The sequence below is a fragment of the Pongo abelii genome, chromosome 3 (assembly GCF_028885655.2).
Source record: "Pongo abelii isolate AG06213 chromosome 3, NHGRI_mPonAbe1-v2.0_pri, whole genome shotgun sequence".
NCBI classification, from domain to species: domain Eukaryota; kingdom Metazoa; phylum Chordata; class Mammalia; order Primates; family Hominidae; genus Pongo; species Pongo abelii.
The window spans coordinates 95,479,412-95,494,788 of NC_071988.2; the positions used below are offsets into that span (position 1 = coordinate 95,479,412).

The window sequence follows — 15,377 nt, forward strand, 5'->3', positions numbered from 1 at the left end:
TATACTTTAAGTTTTAGCATACATGTGCACAATGTGCAGGTTTCAGAAAGCAATTTCAAACTTTCTCCAGGTGACTGACGTGCTATTTGGTTCCACTAATTGTCTTCTAAGTGTTATGAGTGGTATTTTTTTCTAAGTGGTATGAGTGGTATTTATTTTATTTTTATGGTTTTTTGAATAGGTTTTTAAATTATTATACTTTAAGCTCTAGGGTACATGTGCAGAACATCCAGGTTTGTTACATAGGTATACAAGTGTCATGGTGGTTGGCTGCACCCATCAACCCGTTGTCTACATTAAGTATTTCTCCTAATGCTGTTCCTCCCCTTGCCCTCCACCCCCTGACAGGCCCCAGTGTGTGATGTTCCCCTCCCTGTGTCCATGTGTTCTCATTGTTCACCTCCCACTTATGAGTGAGAGCATGCAGTGTTTGGTTTTCTGTTCTTGTGTTATCTTGCTGAGAATAATGGTTTACATCTATAATACAGATGACCAGATATATACAGATTTAATTTAATATAAAGGAAAATAAAACTTAGCCACCCTGCAAATACAAGTTGCAAAGTAAATACATTTCTATCACATTAGGGCAATAATCCTCTCTATTTCATTACTGACCACAGGATGCCACAATAATGAACATCTCAATATATTTAGAAAACTTGTGGAAACCTCAAGATTCAGCAGCCAGATGAATGTAAGAAGAAATATAGTAAATTCCCTCCAGAGCACTTGATTCCTGGTTGCCTTCCAAGTTCAATGGCAAGCTACTGACTTGTTAAGGAGCCCTCTGCTCTCTGGTTCACCATGCTCTTAAGTGTCATTTTTCTATCAACTATATGAGAGTGGAGTGTTTTCTGTATTATCTCCTGAGTCATACTATTTCTACAGTCCTATGTCATTCAGGTTTTTCTGGTTGTTATTCCTGTACTTCATTTTCTTGAAGCTTGTCTCCCCTTCATTAAAGTGGATGTTTGAGAGGCCACGCTTAAGTGGCTTGCATTTAGAAGCATGGGAAAATTCTTCAAGCATTTAATTTAGACAATTACATATGTATACCAGGAAGATGAAATTCACATGAGAGAAGCAAGAAATTTTTGTTCTGCTGCCTTGACACAGATAAGGAATCATCCTTCTTCTTTTTGGGGGAGGGAGTTGACTTTAAAAAATAATTATAGCATTGTGGAGAACTGACATGGGCCATAGAGTACTTCTTTAAAAGAGACAGTGAAACAGACAAAATAGAAAGACAAAACAATACTATAGGAACATGAGACATCAGTTCTTTCTCCACTCCAAAAATAAATTTATATAGAACAAATATATTCTTTAACTTTGCCAGAATATACAATTTCCAAAATATACTAGCAGAATTAATTCTGCTTAGATACATCTGGAAATGCCATTATTTGGGACCTTTGGAGTATATATAATGTACTGAAGTAGAAATTTACTATTTGCCAAGGAATTAGAGAGTATTCCAACAAAGTATCTTAAATAAGAATCTGAATTGTTCAATTCTTGTCCCTGGGAACCTGGGAACATAAAGTTTCCAAATGAAGCAATGACAGAACACACCAGCTGGAGACACCCTGTCATGAAGGATGGATTGATGGTGCCAAAAGATTCATGACCACATACTTTCTATTTTATTCTTACTTAAGTTTTTAAAGGGCATTTTAGTGTCCTTTATGTTGCTATTAGTATCCTTCATGAGTACATTTTATGCACCCTGTCATCTATGCCACCCTTGGATTTTTTTGGAGGCATCCATATAAACTGGATGGTTAGTTTCTTCCATAATCTCTATCATCACCTCAAATTTTAAATATGAAAGAACCTCTGCTCTGTACCTATTGTTCTTATACTGACATTGAAAAATGGTTGTCTTCAAGTTAGAATCATGTAAATGATGCCAAGCCAAGTTTTAGTTCTTCCTTTTAGAAATCTGAAGCCAATAACATAGGGGGGAAGTCATCAGCCACATAGGGGAGAAGAGAGAACACAGAAGATTAGACATGCATGCCAGGCTGAAAAAGAATTTCTTGATTAACGATTTACTGGGATGCAATAGCCTTAAACTTTATGAAAATGCAAGATGAATTTCTCCTTCATTACTTTCTTCTAAAATTATTTAGTAGTATATGTTTTTCTCACAAGTTTTTCATATTACAAAAATGATCACTCCTAAATATGTAAATAGCCAAGTTTATTCATGAAAGACTCTTTTAAAAGCTTATTCACCCTGAACACAGTAACTACAGCTACCATCACCCAACCTAAGTGTCTTGACCCCATATAGCCCATGATCACCTCCCCAGCCTCCTCTCTTTCTTCTCGCTGTTTTCATCGTGTGCTTTGGTCATAATGAACTCATTTCACCTCCTCCATTATATTAGATTTATTATCAGATCCAACCCACCTTTGCTTTTACTCTTCCCTGTGTCTGCATTGCTTTATCTCTCCCTTTCTTCCCTGCTCAGGTGTCCATCAATCTTGCAGCTTTTCTGCAACTTTACAAATCTTTCTCTGATCCCCATATCGGATTTATGTTTTCTCTTTGAGGTACTCCCATAAGAGCCTGAATTCGTTCCCACCTTAGTGAATCTCAATTTATTTTGTAATTTTTGTGTTTATTTCTTTTCCTTTCACCCCAGATATTAAACTCACTTCATTCGAGAAATGTGCAAACACAGAACAGTTTCTTCATTTGATTTTATGCTGCCTCGAATATTTTCCCAAATGTTAAAAATACTTTAATCATTGCTTTTAAATTAATATACAAAATACTTGATATTTTCTATGAGTCTCTACATAATCAGACACTGCCTGCCTCTTCCATGTCATCTCTGCAACTCTGTCTTTACTCCTACATCTCAGCCATACTGGCCTTCTTACAGTGTTTCCAAGAGTTCAGGCTGCTTTCTACCTGAGGGAAGCTTCTTGCCACCTTTATCACGTTGTCTCCCCTACACTGTCTATTCTACACCTCTATTCCACATGGAAAAACTCGGCATGGGTATGCCACATTAATACACAGTGCTGTTCAGGCCCAGATCCTCTTGACACCTTCACAGTGCAGCACACATTTCATGTGTAGCACATATCACTGCCATAGCTCAATTATTATTTAGGCAATTGCCTTTTTAATGTCCATCTTCCCAACTAGACTAAAAGCTCCACGAGGCAGTAACTATGTCTGTCTTGCTCAAGGAATAATTGTTATGAATCTATCTGGTCCAGTTTATGGCATTTGTGGGAACAGTGACTAATTGAATATAGGGCTAGAACATGATGCAAAATAAAGATGTTGGGCCAGAAGATAAAAGACCTTGATTGCCATAACAAAGAATTTATATTTTATCCTAGAGACAGTGAAGATCCATCAAATGTTTATAAGCTGAGATAATCAAATCTGTGTTTTAAAGAATGACTCTTGCAGCAAATTATATGGCTGACATGGTGGACTGGGAGCCAAGAGGCTACTATAGTAGATTATAAAAAATGGCCACACATTTATTTTGTCCCAATGTGTACATCCCCTTTGCAGGGTGACTTGGCCACTCTTACTCCAAGTCTTTGAATTTCAACTTGATCGTGTGCCTTCCTTTGGTCAATGGCACATTAGCAACTCTTATGTAAGCAGAAGTGTGAAAATCATTTGCACATTGGGGTTTGCCTGGTACTTGCCTGGGAACCTGAGGCCATCATGTAAAGTAGCCATAATATAGCAGTGAATTCCAACCAGATTTTAAATTCTCTCCATTCCGTTTATATGTATAACATTCCTTTCCCACCATTAGAAATATCTCTCACTTCAAACATTAATTCTCAGTGGTGCATACTGACAATGTGCAATATTGGGATAGGAGGAGGCATATGCAGTATGACTTAATCTCACAAGAGATTCCAATATGCTGTATGAATGCAAATTCAAAATCACTCTACTAAGTCTCACTGATAAATGAATGAACAGTTAACTTAGCCTGGGGAGTTCACAGGCTCCACAAAGAAAGTGACATTTGTGCTGGACCTGAGAAGGAAGAATAAATATTCATCAGCTGGAGAAGTGAGAGAGGGGCACATTAGACAAAGAGAATAGTATGTACAAAGGCAAATCTTACATCCAAAATGACTGATTTTAAATCTCTTTTATTCCTGTACAACTGAACACACACCCTAACATTCTTAATCATGCTGACAAAGCTATAGCACTTTCAAGGAAATCTGTGGAATTACTTTGCAGAGTCTAAAGTGTGCAGAGAGGTCATCCAAATAAATTATTATAATTATTAACTTTCCTCAAAGCATTCTTATTTTCAGGAACTTACTTTAAACATTTCCATGTCATTTTCATCTAAGTCTCATTCTCCAGAGCAACTTTGATGCGGATAATAAGATTTGGTGATTGTTTATTTGTCTCAATTGTCAAATAGTTTCAGTAGGTCTAAAATCATGTTGACTTTGTGAAATTGAATCTAACCCTGGTTTTGCCGTATGTCTTCATTCATCTCATATAAACGGGCTGATATCAATCAAGATCTCGTACCTGATTCCTGTATATACTGAACTTCTGGTATTCCCTTAAACAGACACACATATGCCCTCATACCTATACCCACAGTAAATTAAGTCGCTGAAGGAAATTACTGTCCTATAATGCTTCCGTATTTCTCTTTAATGGAGCATGTAGAACACCTTTTCCTACACATAATAGGATTAATATTTAAAAGCATCATCTTCAACCAAGTGCAAACCTTTGTCTGCCCTCGGGGAAAGACTAGCCAATGGGAGGTTATTCTGGTGATGTAATGCTTGTTACCTTGCTCTCTTTCAGACGTGATTGGGGAAGATGCTTTTCAGAGCATCAAACATGAATAGAATTAAACTCTTTCTCACATGACTAATTTTAGCACATAAGCTACTTGCAGTATTTCATAAATGTGTTGCTTAGGATCGCCCTGAAATAGTTATGCAATATCATTAGAGTAGAGAATTTTTGTTAAGCATTGACATCTGTATCCACTGGCACTTGCCAATAACTCCCCACCTTTCTTGAGAGATCACTTACTTCTGTATCCTGATCCTTACATAAATAGGCAAAGAATATATTAACACTAGCCAGCAGCAGATAAGCTTATTATTTCTTTCTCAGACACAGATACTCATGAAAATCAAATCAAAAGGAACAGAAACCTAATATGTGTTTTCTAAAGTCAAATTAATCACTCTGTCTCTCATGACCATGTACAGGGTTTATCTTCATGTCCATATACTTTATTTCAAAAACAAAAAAGATTTAAGCAAATATTTTAATAACCAGGTGTGTTTACAATGATATTATAATCTTCTGCCTCGTGAATAATTTTCAGGTCTTTATTGATGCTACTAAATATTTATTAATGTTCAGAGAAGCCCTAGCCCAGATCAGGTGAAGATCTATTACCCCTTACATAGTCTAATTCTATGAAAACTGATAGGCAGGACAGTGTGAATATGTGTTGGTTTCCACCAGCGAAGTATGCAAAAATGCAGACACTGAGCTAAAAAATTTCAGGCGGATATTATTTCATGTAGTATCTTATTCCCACTCCCTCCTCCTCTACCCAAACCTCACTTTTTGAGCAAAAGAATGCAATAGTAAGCATGTTGTCTGAAAAACATAATTTGGAAGAGGAAGATAATGATACTTGAGCAGACCAGTGGTTTATCTGATCTGACAGCAGGAATAGAGCAACTCAGACTGCTAAGCCAGCTGTGTAATTTGAAGTGTAATATGTAGTTCAGAGATGATGAGCTATGAGAACTTATAGTCAAAATGTTGAAAAATTAATATATTAGAATCTTTTCCTCTTCATTTCTTTTTTCCAGAATATCCTGCTAACACTTTGAGAAAACTGAGTTAATTTTTGGCACTTGAGCCCTTCTTTGGACTTTTCTACTCGTTCAGGTCATGATAATACAGTTGCATTGGAATGGGGTGAAATTATGCAATTATAGAGTATTTCAAACCTGGCTGTGAATAATGTCTCTACCATATAGGAGAGTGATAAGTCACTGTAACTTCACTGAGCCACAGTTTCCTCATCTATTAAAATGAAATAATTAAATATTAATTATTAAAACAATATATATAATTCTTGGCAAGTAATTAATAAGTACTTAATTGGTAGTAGCTATCGTTTTTACTATTTTTTTATAGACAAATAATATCAAAGCCGCTTTATCTTTCAAAGTTAGAAACCAAACTATATAAAAATAATTTGATACCCACAATAGGTTTTCTGCTATAACAAATTGTATGCCATTTTTAAATTTTGAAATAAATCATTTTGTTTTCCATTGAAGATTCAATTGCACTTGATTTTTACTTTCCCATATTATTTAGAAGAATTTTATTTTTATATATTAATATTTCAAATTTAGTGCTTTACAAATGTATGACTTTATGTTCTATTAGTATAAATGGTAGTAGTAGTGTAAATAGTAGTAGTACTGTAAGTGGTAGTAGTAGCAGCAGCAGCAGCAGCAGCAGCAGCAGTAGCAGTAGCAGTAGCAGTAGCAGTAGCAGCAGCAGTAGCATAAATGTTTCTTCTAAAGACCTGCCAAGTTTTAAACGCATTGCTTCTCCAGTGCTTGAGAAAAGGTCCTGGAAGGCATTTCTCAGGCCATTAAGTCAGCTTATTGAAAAGTGGAAAATGCAGTTTATCACCGTAAAGCAAAATGAGTAGCTCAAGTTTTACAGTAAATTAGCTTAAACTAAATTGATATTGTTTACATCCAGTGAAAAGCACTGACACATTTCTGCAAATTGATTTTAGATTTTAAGTAAGGGCAATTTAAGTTCACTTTCTCAAAATCTGCTGAGTGCCTAACCTGTGTATGGAGACATTCTAAGATTAAAAACAACCACCACAATGACTTGGCCTTTGCCTTCTAGATGCTGGTGTCTAGTTAAGGGAACAGACAGTGCACAGTGTCTTAAGTTCCATAATGGAGGTGGGTATAAAATTATTGGAAATATAGATGGTGGGACTTTCAATTCAACACTGGAGGAATGAGTTTTTCAGGAAAATTGTAGACAGGTGACATTTCATTGGCTTTCAAGAAATAATGAGTTTCTTGTTTGGATAAGATGGAATACTGATCCAGGTAGAAGGAACAGTTAGAGCAAAGGAAGAAAGGACTAAAATTTCATAGCTGTTTATTGAATGGCTGTTGACCCATTCTAATGTTTCTATAGAATAGAATGTACTAGATGGAAATGTGGCAATGGAAAGGTTGTGCTTTCTGTATAGAGACGCTGTTTGGAAAACTGAAATATTACCTTCCAAATCATAGTATTCTTATATTTTCTTTATAGCATCCCATCAGAAAATTCATAACACATGTTAACTATATATATTTTGTGATGTATTTAAGCTTACTGGACCTTTCTTCAAGTAAAACAGTATTATTCCTTTGCTTTTCCTCTGATTTAAAAAATTATTCCAATGTACTATTCACTTCAAATAAAGTAAAGGTAAATTCCACAAATCATCCTTCAAAAGGGCGACATAAGTTGTGCAAAAATAATACTAAAGATATAGACAACATCTATTGATTTTGATTCATGCAGAAGCCTATATGAGCTAATTGTAAAAGGCAATACATCTAAATAGCATGTGGTTAATAATGTCAGATTATGCATTAAAGAAATATTGTCTATGCTAACTTTTTACTAAAAGTTATTTGGAAAAACTTCATTGCTCTTATTCACACAGTAAACCACCATACCATCAAGTAAATGAATGCAGTAAGTCATTCACCTTTCATACTGTGGGTGTGAAAACATTCTTAAATAAAACTTGCTGAAAGTTATCTGCCATTTTCTTTAAGTATACAGATTCTCCATGACTTATGATGGGGTTACATCCCGGTAATCCTAAATTGAAAATATCATTAGGTCAGAAATGCATTTAATACACCAAACATTATACCTTAGTCTAGGCTACCATAAACATGCTCAGAACACTTACATTAGCCTATATTTGGACAAATAATCTCATAATGCAGTACATTGTAGAGTATTGGTTGATCATGGTTGTTCACTTTTGTGATCTCATGGCTGACTGGGAGCTTTGGCTTATTACCACTACTCAGCATCTTGAGAAGTGTCGTATCACATATCACTAGCTGGGAGAAAGGTCAAAATTCAAAATTTGAAGTATAGTTCCCACTGAATCTGTATGGCTTTTGCACAGTTGAAAAATCAAAAAATTATAAGTGAAACTATTGCAAGCTGGGGACCATCTGTATTCACTGAATAAGTTTCCATACCTCTGAACAGGACTATGTATGTGTTCATAATTCAAGTATATTTAGTGATACTTATTAGACTTGAATTGAAATGTATTATCCACACATACATTGTGATATTGTTATAACAGGAATAATTCTATTTAATAAATGGTGTGTGCTCAACTTCCTATATTCTATGTCCCTATGTCCCTTTTGTGACCAGTATCATGTATTTTAGAATTAGTTAACTAGAATTACAGGTAACTGGGTCAATCATGGGTTTCATTATGTAAAACAAACTGAGCTGCATGGAGCTTGAACCTAGGTGTTGGTCCATTGTGGTCTTTCTGTCCACCTTAGATATCATCCACAGAAGTATTCGTCTAAGTGAGTGTGAGCATGTGTGTGTGTGTGTGTGTCTGTTTATTACAGCCTACTTGATTCTAAAAATGATTTGTATATATAATGAAGAAAGAATCACTATATTCAGCGTGTTTAAAAATATTAAAATCTCAGATAATTTTAAAATAAAGAATATCTGTTTGTTTTTTTTCCTCATCAGCTGTTAAAAAGAAAGCTGGCTTTATCACTCCAGTTCCGGGAGGTGTGGGACCCATGACAGTGGCAATGCTTCTGAAGAACACCCTTCTGGCAGCTAAAAAAATCATTTACTAGATCACATGAAAGGATAAAGCAAACTGAAGTCATGCTATTTGTTTATTTGACAAAGGGTAAAACCTTTATATTTTACTACAAAGCTATTTATCTCTACATGGTATTTATTTTTTCATGGATGAAATCATTGTGAATCAAATGATTCACATAATTTTATGCATTTCCTGCTAATTTATTTTGAGTTTTAAGAGAACAACCAAAACAATTCCAATGAAAATTTTAGTAACAATTGTTTATTTTGAGGGTATTTGTTCATAACATTAAAACAATAAAGGGCTCATAATAAATAAATATATTTTTGACACAATTTAATATTACATAGAGTATGTTTACAACAAATATCCTGTCAGCCAAATGGTTATCCATATAAAATGTAATTTAGGTTTTGCTATTTGCATGCTCACATTTTTAATATATTTTATGATCTATGTCATATGCTAAAAAAGAGCTTGCTTACTACAAGAAAAATATTGAAATATTGAAAATATTATTATTGAAAATAAAATCTTGATCTCAACTATCCCCCAAATGCATCCTATAAGTCCATCCTAATGAGAAATTATGTTCTATTTAAGGAAAGGAAAATATTCCGGGAAGGCAAAAAATGCAATGCTATTTGGAAGTGTAATGATTTTATCACATTGTGAATGACTACTTGCCACAGTAAAAATACATGAAGAATGTGTTAGGCTTAAATGGCATTTCTTTCTTCTAAAAAATATTTGGATAGTACCTTCAATGAGCAATAGTGGAAAAATCAAAAAATAAGTAAACAGAAAAAACTAAAGTTGTATTTTCCCACAAATATGGTATGAATGATGTCATATTAAAGAACAGCAACCGTTAACGTTTGTTCACAAATTCAGAAATCTAATAGGAAAACATGATACTTCAATGTGCCAAAACTAAACCTTAGTATACACCTAAAAATTCCTGCCTTCTTGCCTACCTGTCTTCCCTCTTCTGTTATAGCATTCGTTCCTCAAAGTAGATGCAACGTTTCTAACACAATTTAAATTAGGAAATATATATGAATGTCGTTGAAATCTATTTTGAGACTGCTGAAGCTGTTAATTGATACTGTGTTTTTATGCCCAAATCCCAGTATGTTTATGTACCAATAATGACTCTTACCCAGCGCATGTCTTTATCAGTGTGTACTCGTGACCATTTGTGTGAAAATAGACTAGATGTTTATAATTAATACCATTGCAACTGTATAATAAAAGCAATTTGAAGAAAAGCTGTATCCTTTTTTTCTTTAGATATAAATTTCTTACCCATTTCCTTACTACCTCCTGGAGAAATGTATAAGTTTCTAAAATGTGAAAGAAAAGGTTATATAGCATATTCCACAGTCAATTCAGATCAATTGTTGTCTGGTAACCCTGACGGAAGTTTAAATTTAAAGTTTCCAAGCAAACATTCAGAAAGGGCCTCTTTAATTTTTAAGGGTTCCTAACTCCTAAAACAAATAAAGTGACTAAAATACATGTATGTGGAAAACGTGAAGACTGTAATTTTGAGCTCTACCTCAACAGAGGTGCAGGAAGGGTTCCTTTGGAATAACATTCAGAATTTAGACTTCCCATAAACTAATTAAAATGCTGTAAAAGAAAAATTACTCTGACACTTGTTTAAAACAGTCAAGAAGATGTTAAGACTATTGCAGTGGGTGAAGGAGATTGAACTAACTCTGAATACAACATAGACAGCTAGGGATTTATAGCCAATGAACAGAGCTAGGGGGTTGGTGGATGGAAAATTACTAAGAGGAACTTTAGATATTCAGGTTAGGGGGATTCTCGCTAAACTGACTTGTCAGGATGCTTGATAACAGCAGGCCAAAGACTTAGATATCAAGGGAAGAGGATTAGAAACTAGATAAAATAGCAAGGGTGAGGGACTCTCCATAAACTGACTTAACAGGATTCTTTGCTAAAACTGGGCTCGATGGGTCTAGATCAAGACGTGATCAGGGAGAGAGCTCAGAGGAGCCTGACTAAGGTTCAGTGAAAGAGTCAACATATTACAGAGGTAAAGTCAATTTATTGGGACCATAACGTTACAAGTATTTGAAGTCCTTAAAAGATAGACATGTTGGGCTTGTGGAGGAGCATAGAGATGGTTTTCTTCTGCTACCATGTCTGTATCTGTAAAGAGCTCCCTAAAGAACATAATAAAGTTACAGAAATGATTATGAGCTTAGCATATATGTATGAAAGCAAGAGTTGCAATTAGACAAAAATGAAAGGTTTGTTTTGGAAAGTGGTACAGCTGGATAAATATGCAAAAATAAATTAGAGGAGTGGATAAATCAGAATTTGGCAGTATTTAGCAAGTTACGAGAATGGTAGAGGTCAGAAGATGTTATCATTGACTAACATGAGGAAATTGTAAAAGGGAGCTGACTTTGGAGTAGAGATAATATGTTCAGTTTAAAATATGTTAAGTTTGAGGTGATGACATAATACATAGATAAGCATTCTGAAGTAATATCAGTCTAGGAAGAGGATAAGAATTCATAGTAATAAGAATTTAGGACTCATCAGCATATACTGACACACTAAATTCCTGGCCTTGGTAAGCATTATACACTCTCTGTGTCTTTCTACACTTGTTCAATGGTAACAACTATCCTTAATTGAGCACCTAGCATGTGCTAAATACTTTCCTCTTTTGTTCTTTTCCTTTTTTTTTTTTTTTTTTTTTTTTTGAGACAGGGTCTCACTCTGTTTCCCAGGCTGGAGTACAGTGGTGTGATCACTGCTCACTGCAGCCTCGACCTCCAAGGCTCAAGCAATCCTCCCACCTCAGCCTCTGGAGTAGCTGGAACCACAGGCGAGTGCCACCATGCCCAGCGAAGTTTTTAATTTTTTGTAGAGAAGGGTCTCACTATATTGCCTAAACTGGTCTCAAACTCCTGGGATCAAGCGATTCTTCTGACTTGGCCTCCTAAAGTGCCTTTTTTTTTTGTCTTTGCTCATTATTGACAATCTTCACTTAATAGATGAGAAAATTATTGACCCTCCTGGTTATTGAAAAGCCTCAGCCAAGGTCAAATAGATAGAAAAGGTGGAATATGAATTCACAACAAAGTCTGTTGGGATGATGTGAGTCAGAAGCCACTCCTTTTACTACTACACTCTGCCTTCCCTTGTATCCTACCCTCACCCCCAAGTCCTTTCTCTTATTACTAGGTGTCTAAATCCTACTTGTTATTTAAGATTCACTTCAAATGAAACTTGTCCATGAAAAATGTCAGCCCTTAGCTCTCAGAGCCCTTTGTGCACACATTCATGGCATTTGTCACTCCCTACCTAGTACTGCAGTTATGTATGTACTTTGCCTAGAACCCTTTAGTTCCTTGAAGTCAGAATCCATGCATGATTTGTCTATTTGTCTTACAAATATCATCTCACCCAGCCTAGTGCCAAGGATATAGTAGTCATTCAATATTTTATGAATGAATGCAACTGAATCCATGAAAGTGATAGAATAAACTTAGAGAATCAATGAACGGATCACCATTCTCTGCCAATGACCAGCAATAAATTTTGGTTAAGTTAGTGAAACTGCAAGGGAAAAAAGATAGAAAGGGGAGAGAAGAATAAGCTTTCAGAGATTCTCTCTTCTAGCATAAACTTCTAGAAGAAGAGAGATAAGTAAATTAAAAAGACTGGAAACATGGCATGAGAGAAAAGTAATAGTGGAGCTCTTAGCCTCTCATTTCCATCTCCTTTCTCACCCTAACCTGCTTTAATGCATATTAAGAATGAATAAAGATATCAGAAAAACCACCTTACCATATCCATCTCCCCCATTCTTTGGGATTTGGAGAAAGGACTTTTGGGTGAGAGGATTGAAGATGTGAAGGGAGTGGACTTTCCTGTAAAGATTGTAAGTGGGAGCCATGAGTATGGGCCCCAGAGGAAAGGCAACATATTTGATGACTTGAAGTTACTTTCTGGTATACACCATAAGCTAAAGCAGAAGATGGGTTTCTATATTAAGTGGCCCAATTTACCAGAGAGACTTCAGTTCCATCTCTCAGCACAGATGTGAGTGAAAATCACAGTTAATTACGTATTTAGTTTTTTTTCTAATAAAGGTAACTTATTTAAAGCTTGATTTTAGGGGATAATTGAGGGAATTCTTTTGAGATCAGTACAACAATTCCTACAAGAGAACACAGGTAGGGAAATGGAAACCGCATATGATTTAGAATCTGAAAATATAGAATTGAAGTCCTTTTTTTTGTTTGTTTTGTTTTGTTTTGTTTGTTTGAGACAGGGTCTGTAGCCCAGGCTGGGGTGCAATGGTGTAATCATGGCTCATTGCAGCCTTGACCTCCCAGGCTCAAGTGATCTTCCTACCTCTGCCTCTCAAGTAACTCAGACTACCATGCCCAGCTAATTTATTTTTTGTAGAGTCGGGGTCTTGCTCTGTTGCCCAGGCTGGTCTCGAACTCCTGGGCTCAAGCAATCCTCCTCCCTCAGCCTCTGAAAGTGCTGAGATTACAGGTATGAGCCACTGCACCTGGCCAGGATTGAAGTCCTGACTCTAGGCATGTCCTTTGGCAAGTCACTTAATTCTTTTGAGCCTCAATTTGTCATTTGTCATGTGAGAATGGAAATAATGCCTGTTATTTATTTCCTTATTCTCTGAAGACAGTTTCATTGAGTATTTACTAGATGTTAGGTACTGGATTTGTTTGGGCCAGGGTTACTGAAGAAAGAATTGAGATGTGTAGGGAAACCTGTAAAGTGCAAAGGACTGCACTAGCTACAGTTAAGAGTTTTTACAAAGATAATCTTTGTACTTTGATGTCTCAGTCTTAGAAATAAAGTATTTAATCCCAACACTTTGGGAGGCCAAGGTGGGCAGATCACGAGGTCAGGAGATTGAGACCATCCTGGCTAACACAGTGAAACCCCATCTCTACTAAAAATACAAAAAATTAGCGGGGCGTGGTGGCGGGCACCTGTAGTCCCAGCTACTCGGGAGGCTGAGGCAGGAGAATGGCGTGAACTCGGGAGGCGGAGCTTGCAGTGAGCTGAGATGGCGCCACTGCACTCCAGCCTGAGTGACAGAGCGAGACAATGTCTCAAAAAAAAAAAAAAAAGGAAAGAAAGTATTTAATATGAGTCCTAACGTCTCCCTCCAGAAACTACAAAAAGAATTGTGATGGTTTATTTAATCTTTTGTAAATGATTTCTTCTCAACTTCTCAGCAATGGTGCAAAGAAGATTGTTTAATTTATAATTCAAATGTTATTTGCCTGGGAAATATATTATCCAGAAATTGACTTAGTAATGAACAGTTCTTTAAAAACCTACAAAAGTAGAAATGCAAAATGTAGACACATTTAAAGTGAGCCAAGTACTATTATATTAACTTTAAAATGATGACTCCTGTGGTAAGTGATTGCCCAAGTTATAATGAGTTCAACAAGCTTGTTCTTGTGTGATTTCTAACACCACATTTATATTCGAATAGTGAAAGGGCTCCTTTCTGGTAAATCTAATTTGCTGAGTGGACATGATGCAAAAGATAACCTATCTTGACTTGAATATGTTTTTAGGGTTTTGAGGTTTCAAGTTTCAAGAAAATAGAAGCAATTGAAATTCCAGGCAGAAAGACTCAATGCCTCAGGAAGATATATTTATAAATTATTTATAGTAATTTGAGGCAAGTGAAAATTTCTGTAGTTGTAAAATATAGTAGCTGTAATTACATACTTTGGCCTTTAAAGTGCCACTTTAATAATTACAACTAGATGAACATTGAGAAATAATTTGAATATTGTATTAACTTAGAAACTTTCTATTCATTGGATGTATCCAAACTAAATGTCATCTTAATTTTCTCTTAATGGAGAATTTTAATATTATTATTATTGCTATTATTATTATGTTGGTACTTTACTGGTTCTCTTTAGCTAATCATTGGGACGCAGATTTAAGCATTGTTGTTCCTGAAATATGGTAGCCCATGTCATTTACTCAGAAAAATGTTAAATAGCAGGATGACAGAAAGGTAAATGTTATACTATTAAAAATAATTTTATTTACAGCACTTGTCATAGTAAAACTAAGAAATAAACACTAAAATGAAATATGAAACCTCTGTGTTTTCACAAATTTAACTGTTCTCACCAACTAAATTAACAAATTATCTGGATTTGAAATGGAACTCATAGTCTGTAATGAAAGGTGGTATAACCAACTATAGTTTCAGGGATATTTCTTTTAGAAACAGGTTATGCTGCTTCCTAATTTGCAGTTATGTTTGTTGAACTCCCGTATAGGTTTCTAGCATAGTTTGAGCTGGTATAGTTCTCTTCACACCAATGGGAGCCTTTCCTGAAATTACATTTTGTTCTTGTTGTTTTAAGTACTTTTACATACATGATTATGCCC

At 35.4% G+C, this 15,377-nt stretch overlaps 1 protein-coding gene across 8 annotated transcripts in view; it reads left to right on the forward strand.

Moving 5' to 3' along the window:
• MTHFD2L (methylenetetrahydrofolate dehydrogenase (NADP+ dependent) 2 like) overlaps window positions 1-10,198 on the forward strand; it is a 145,335-nt gene extending 135,137 nt beyond the window's left edge. For all 8 annotated transcript variants that reach the window (XM_024246335.2, XM_024246336.2, XM_024246337.3 and 5 more), the window contains one exon: window positions 8,843-10,198. In XM_024246335.2, the coding sequence (XP_024102103.1) occupies window positions 8,843-8,955 (113 nt within the window). In that variant the 3' untranslated portion in view covers window positions 8,956-10,198. The remainder of the gene's footprint in view (window positions 1-8,842) is intronic.
• Window positions 10,199-15,377: the final 5,179 nt, after the last annotated feature.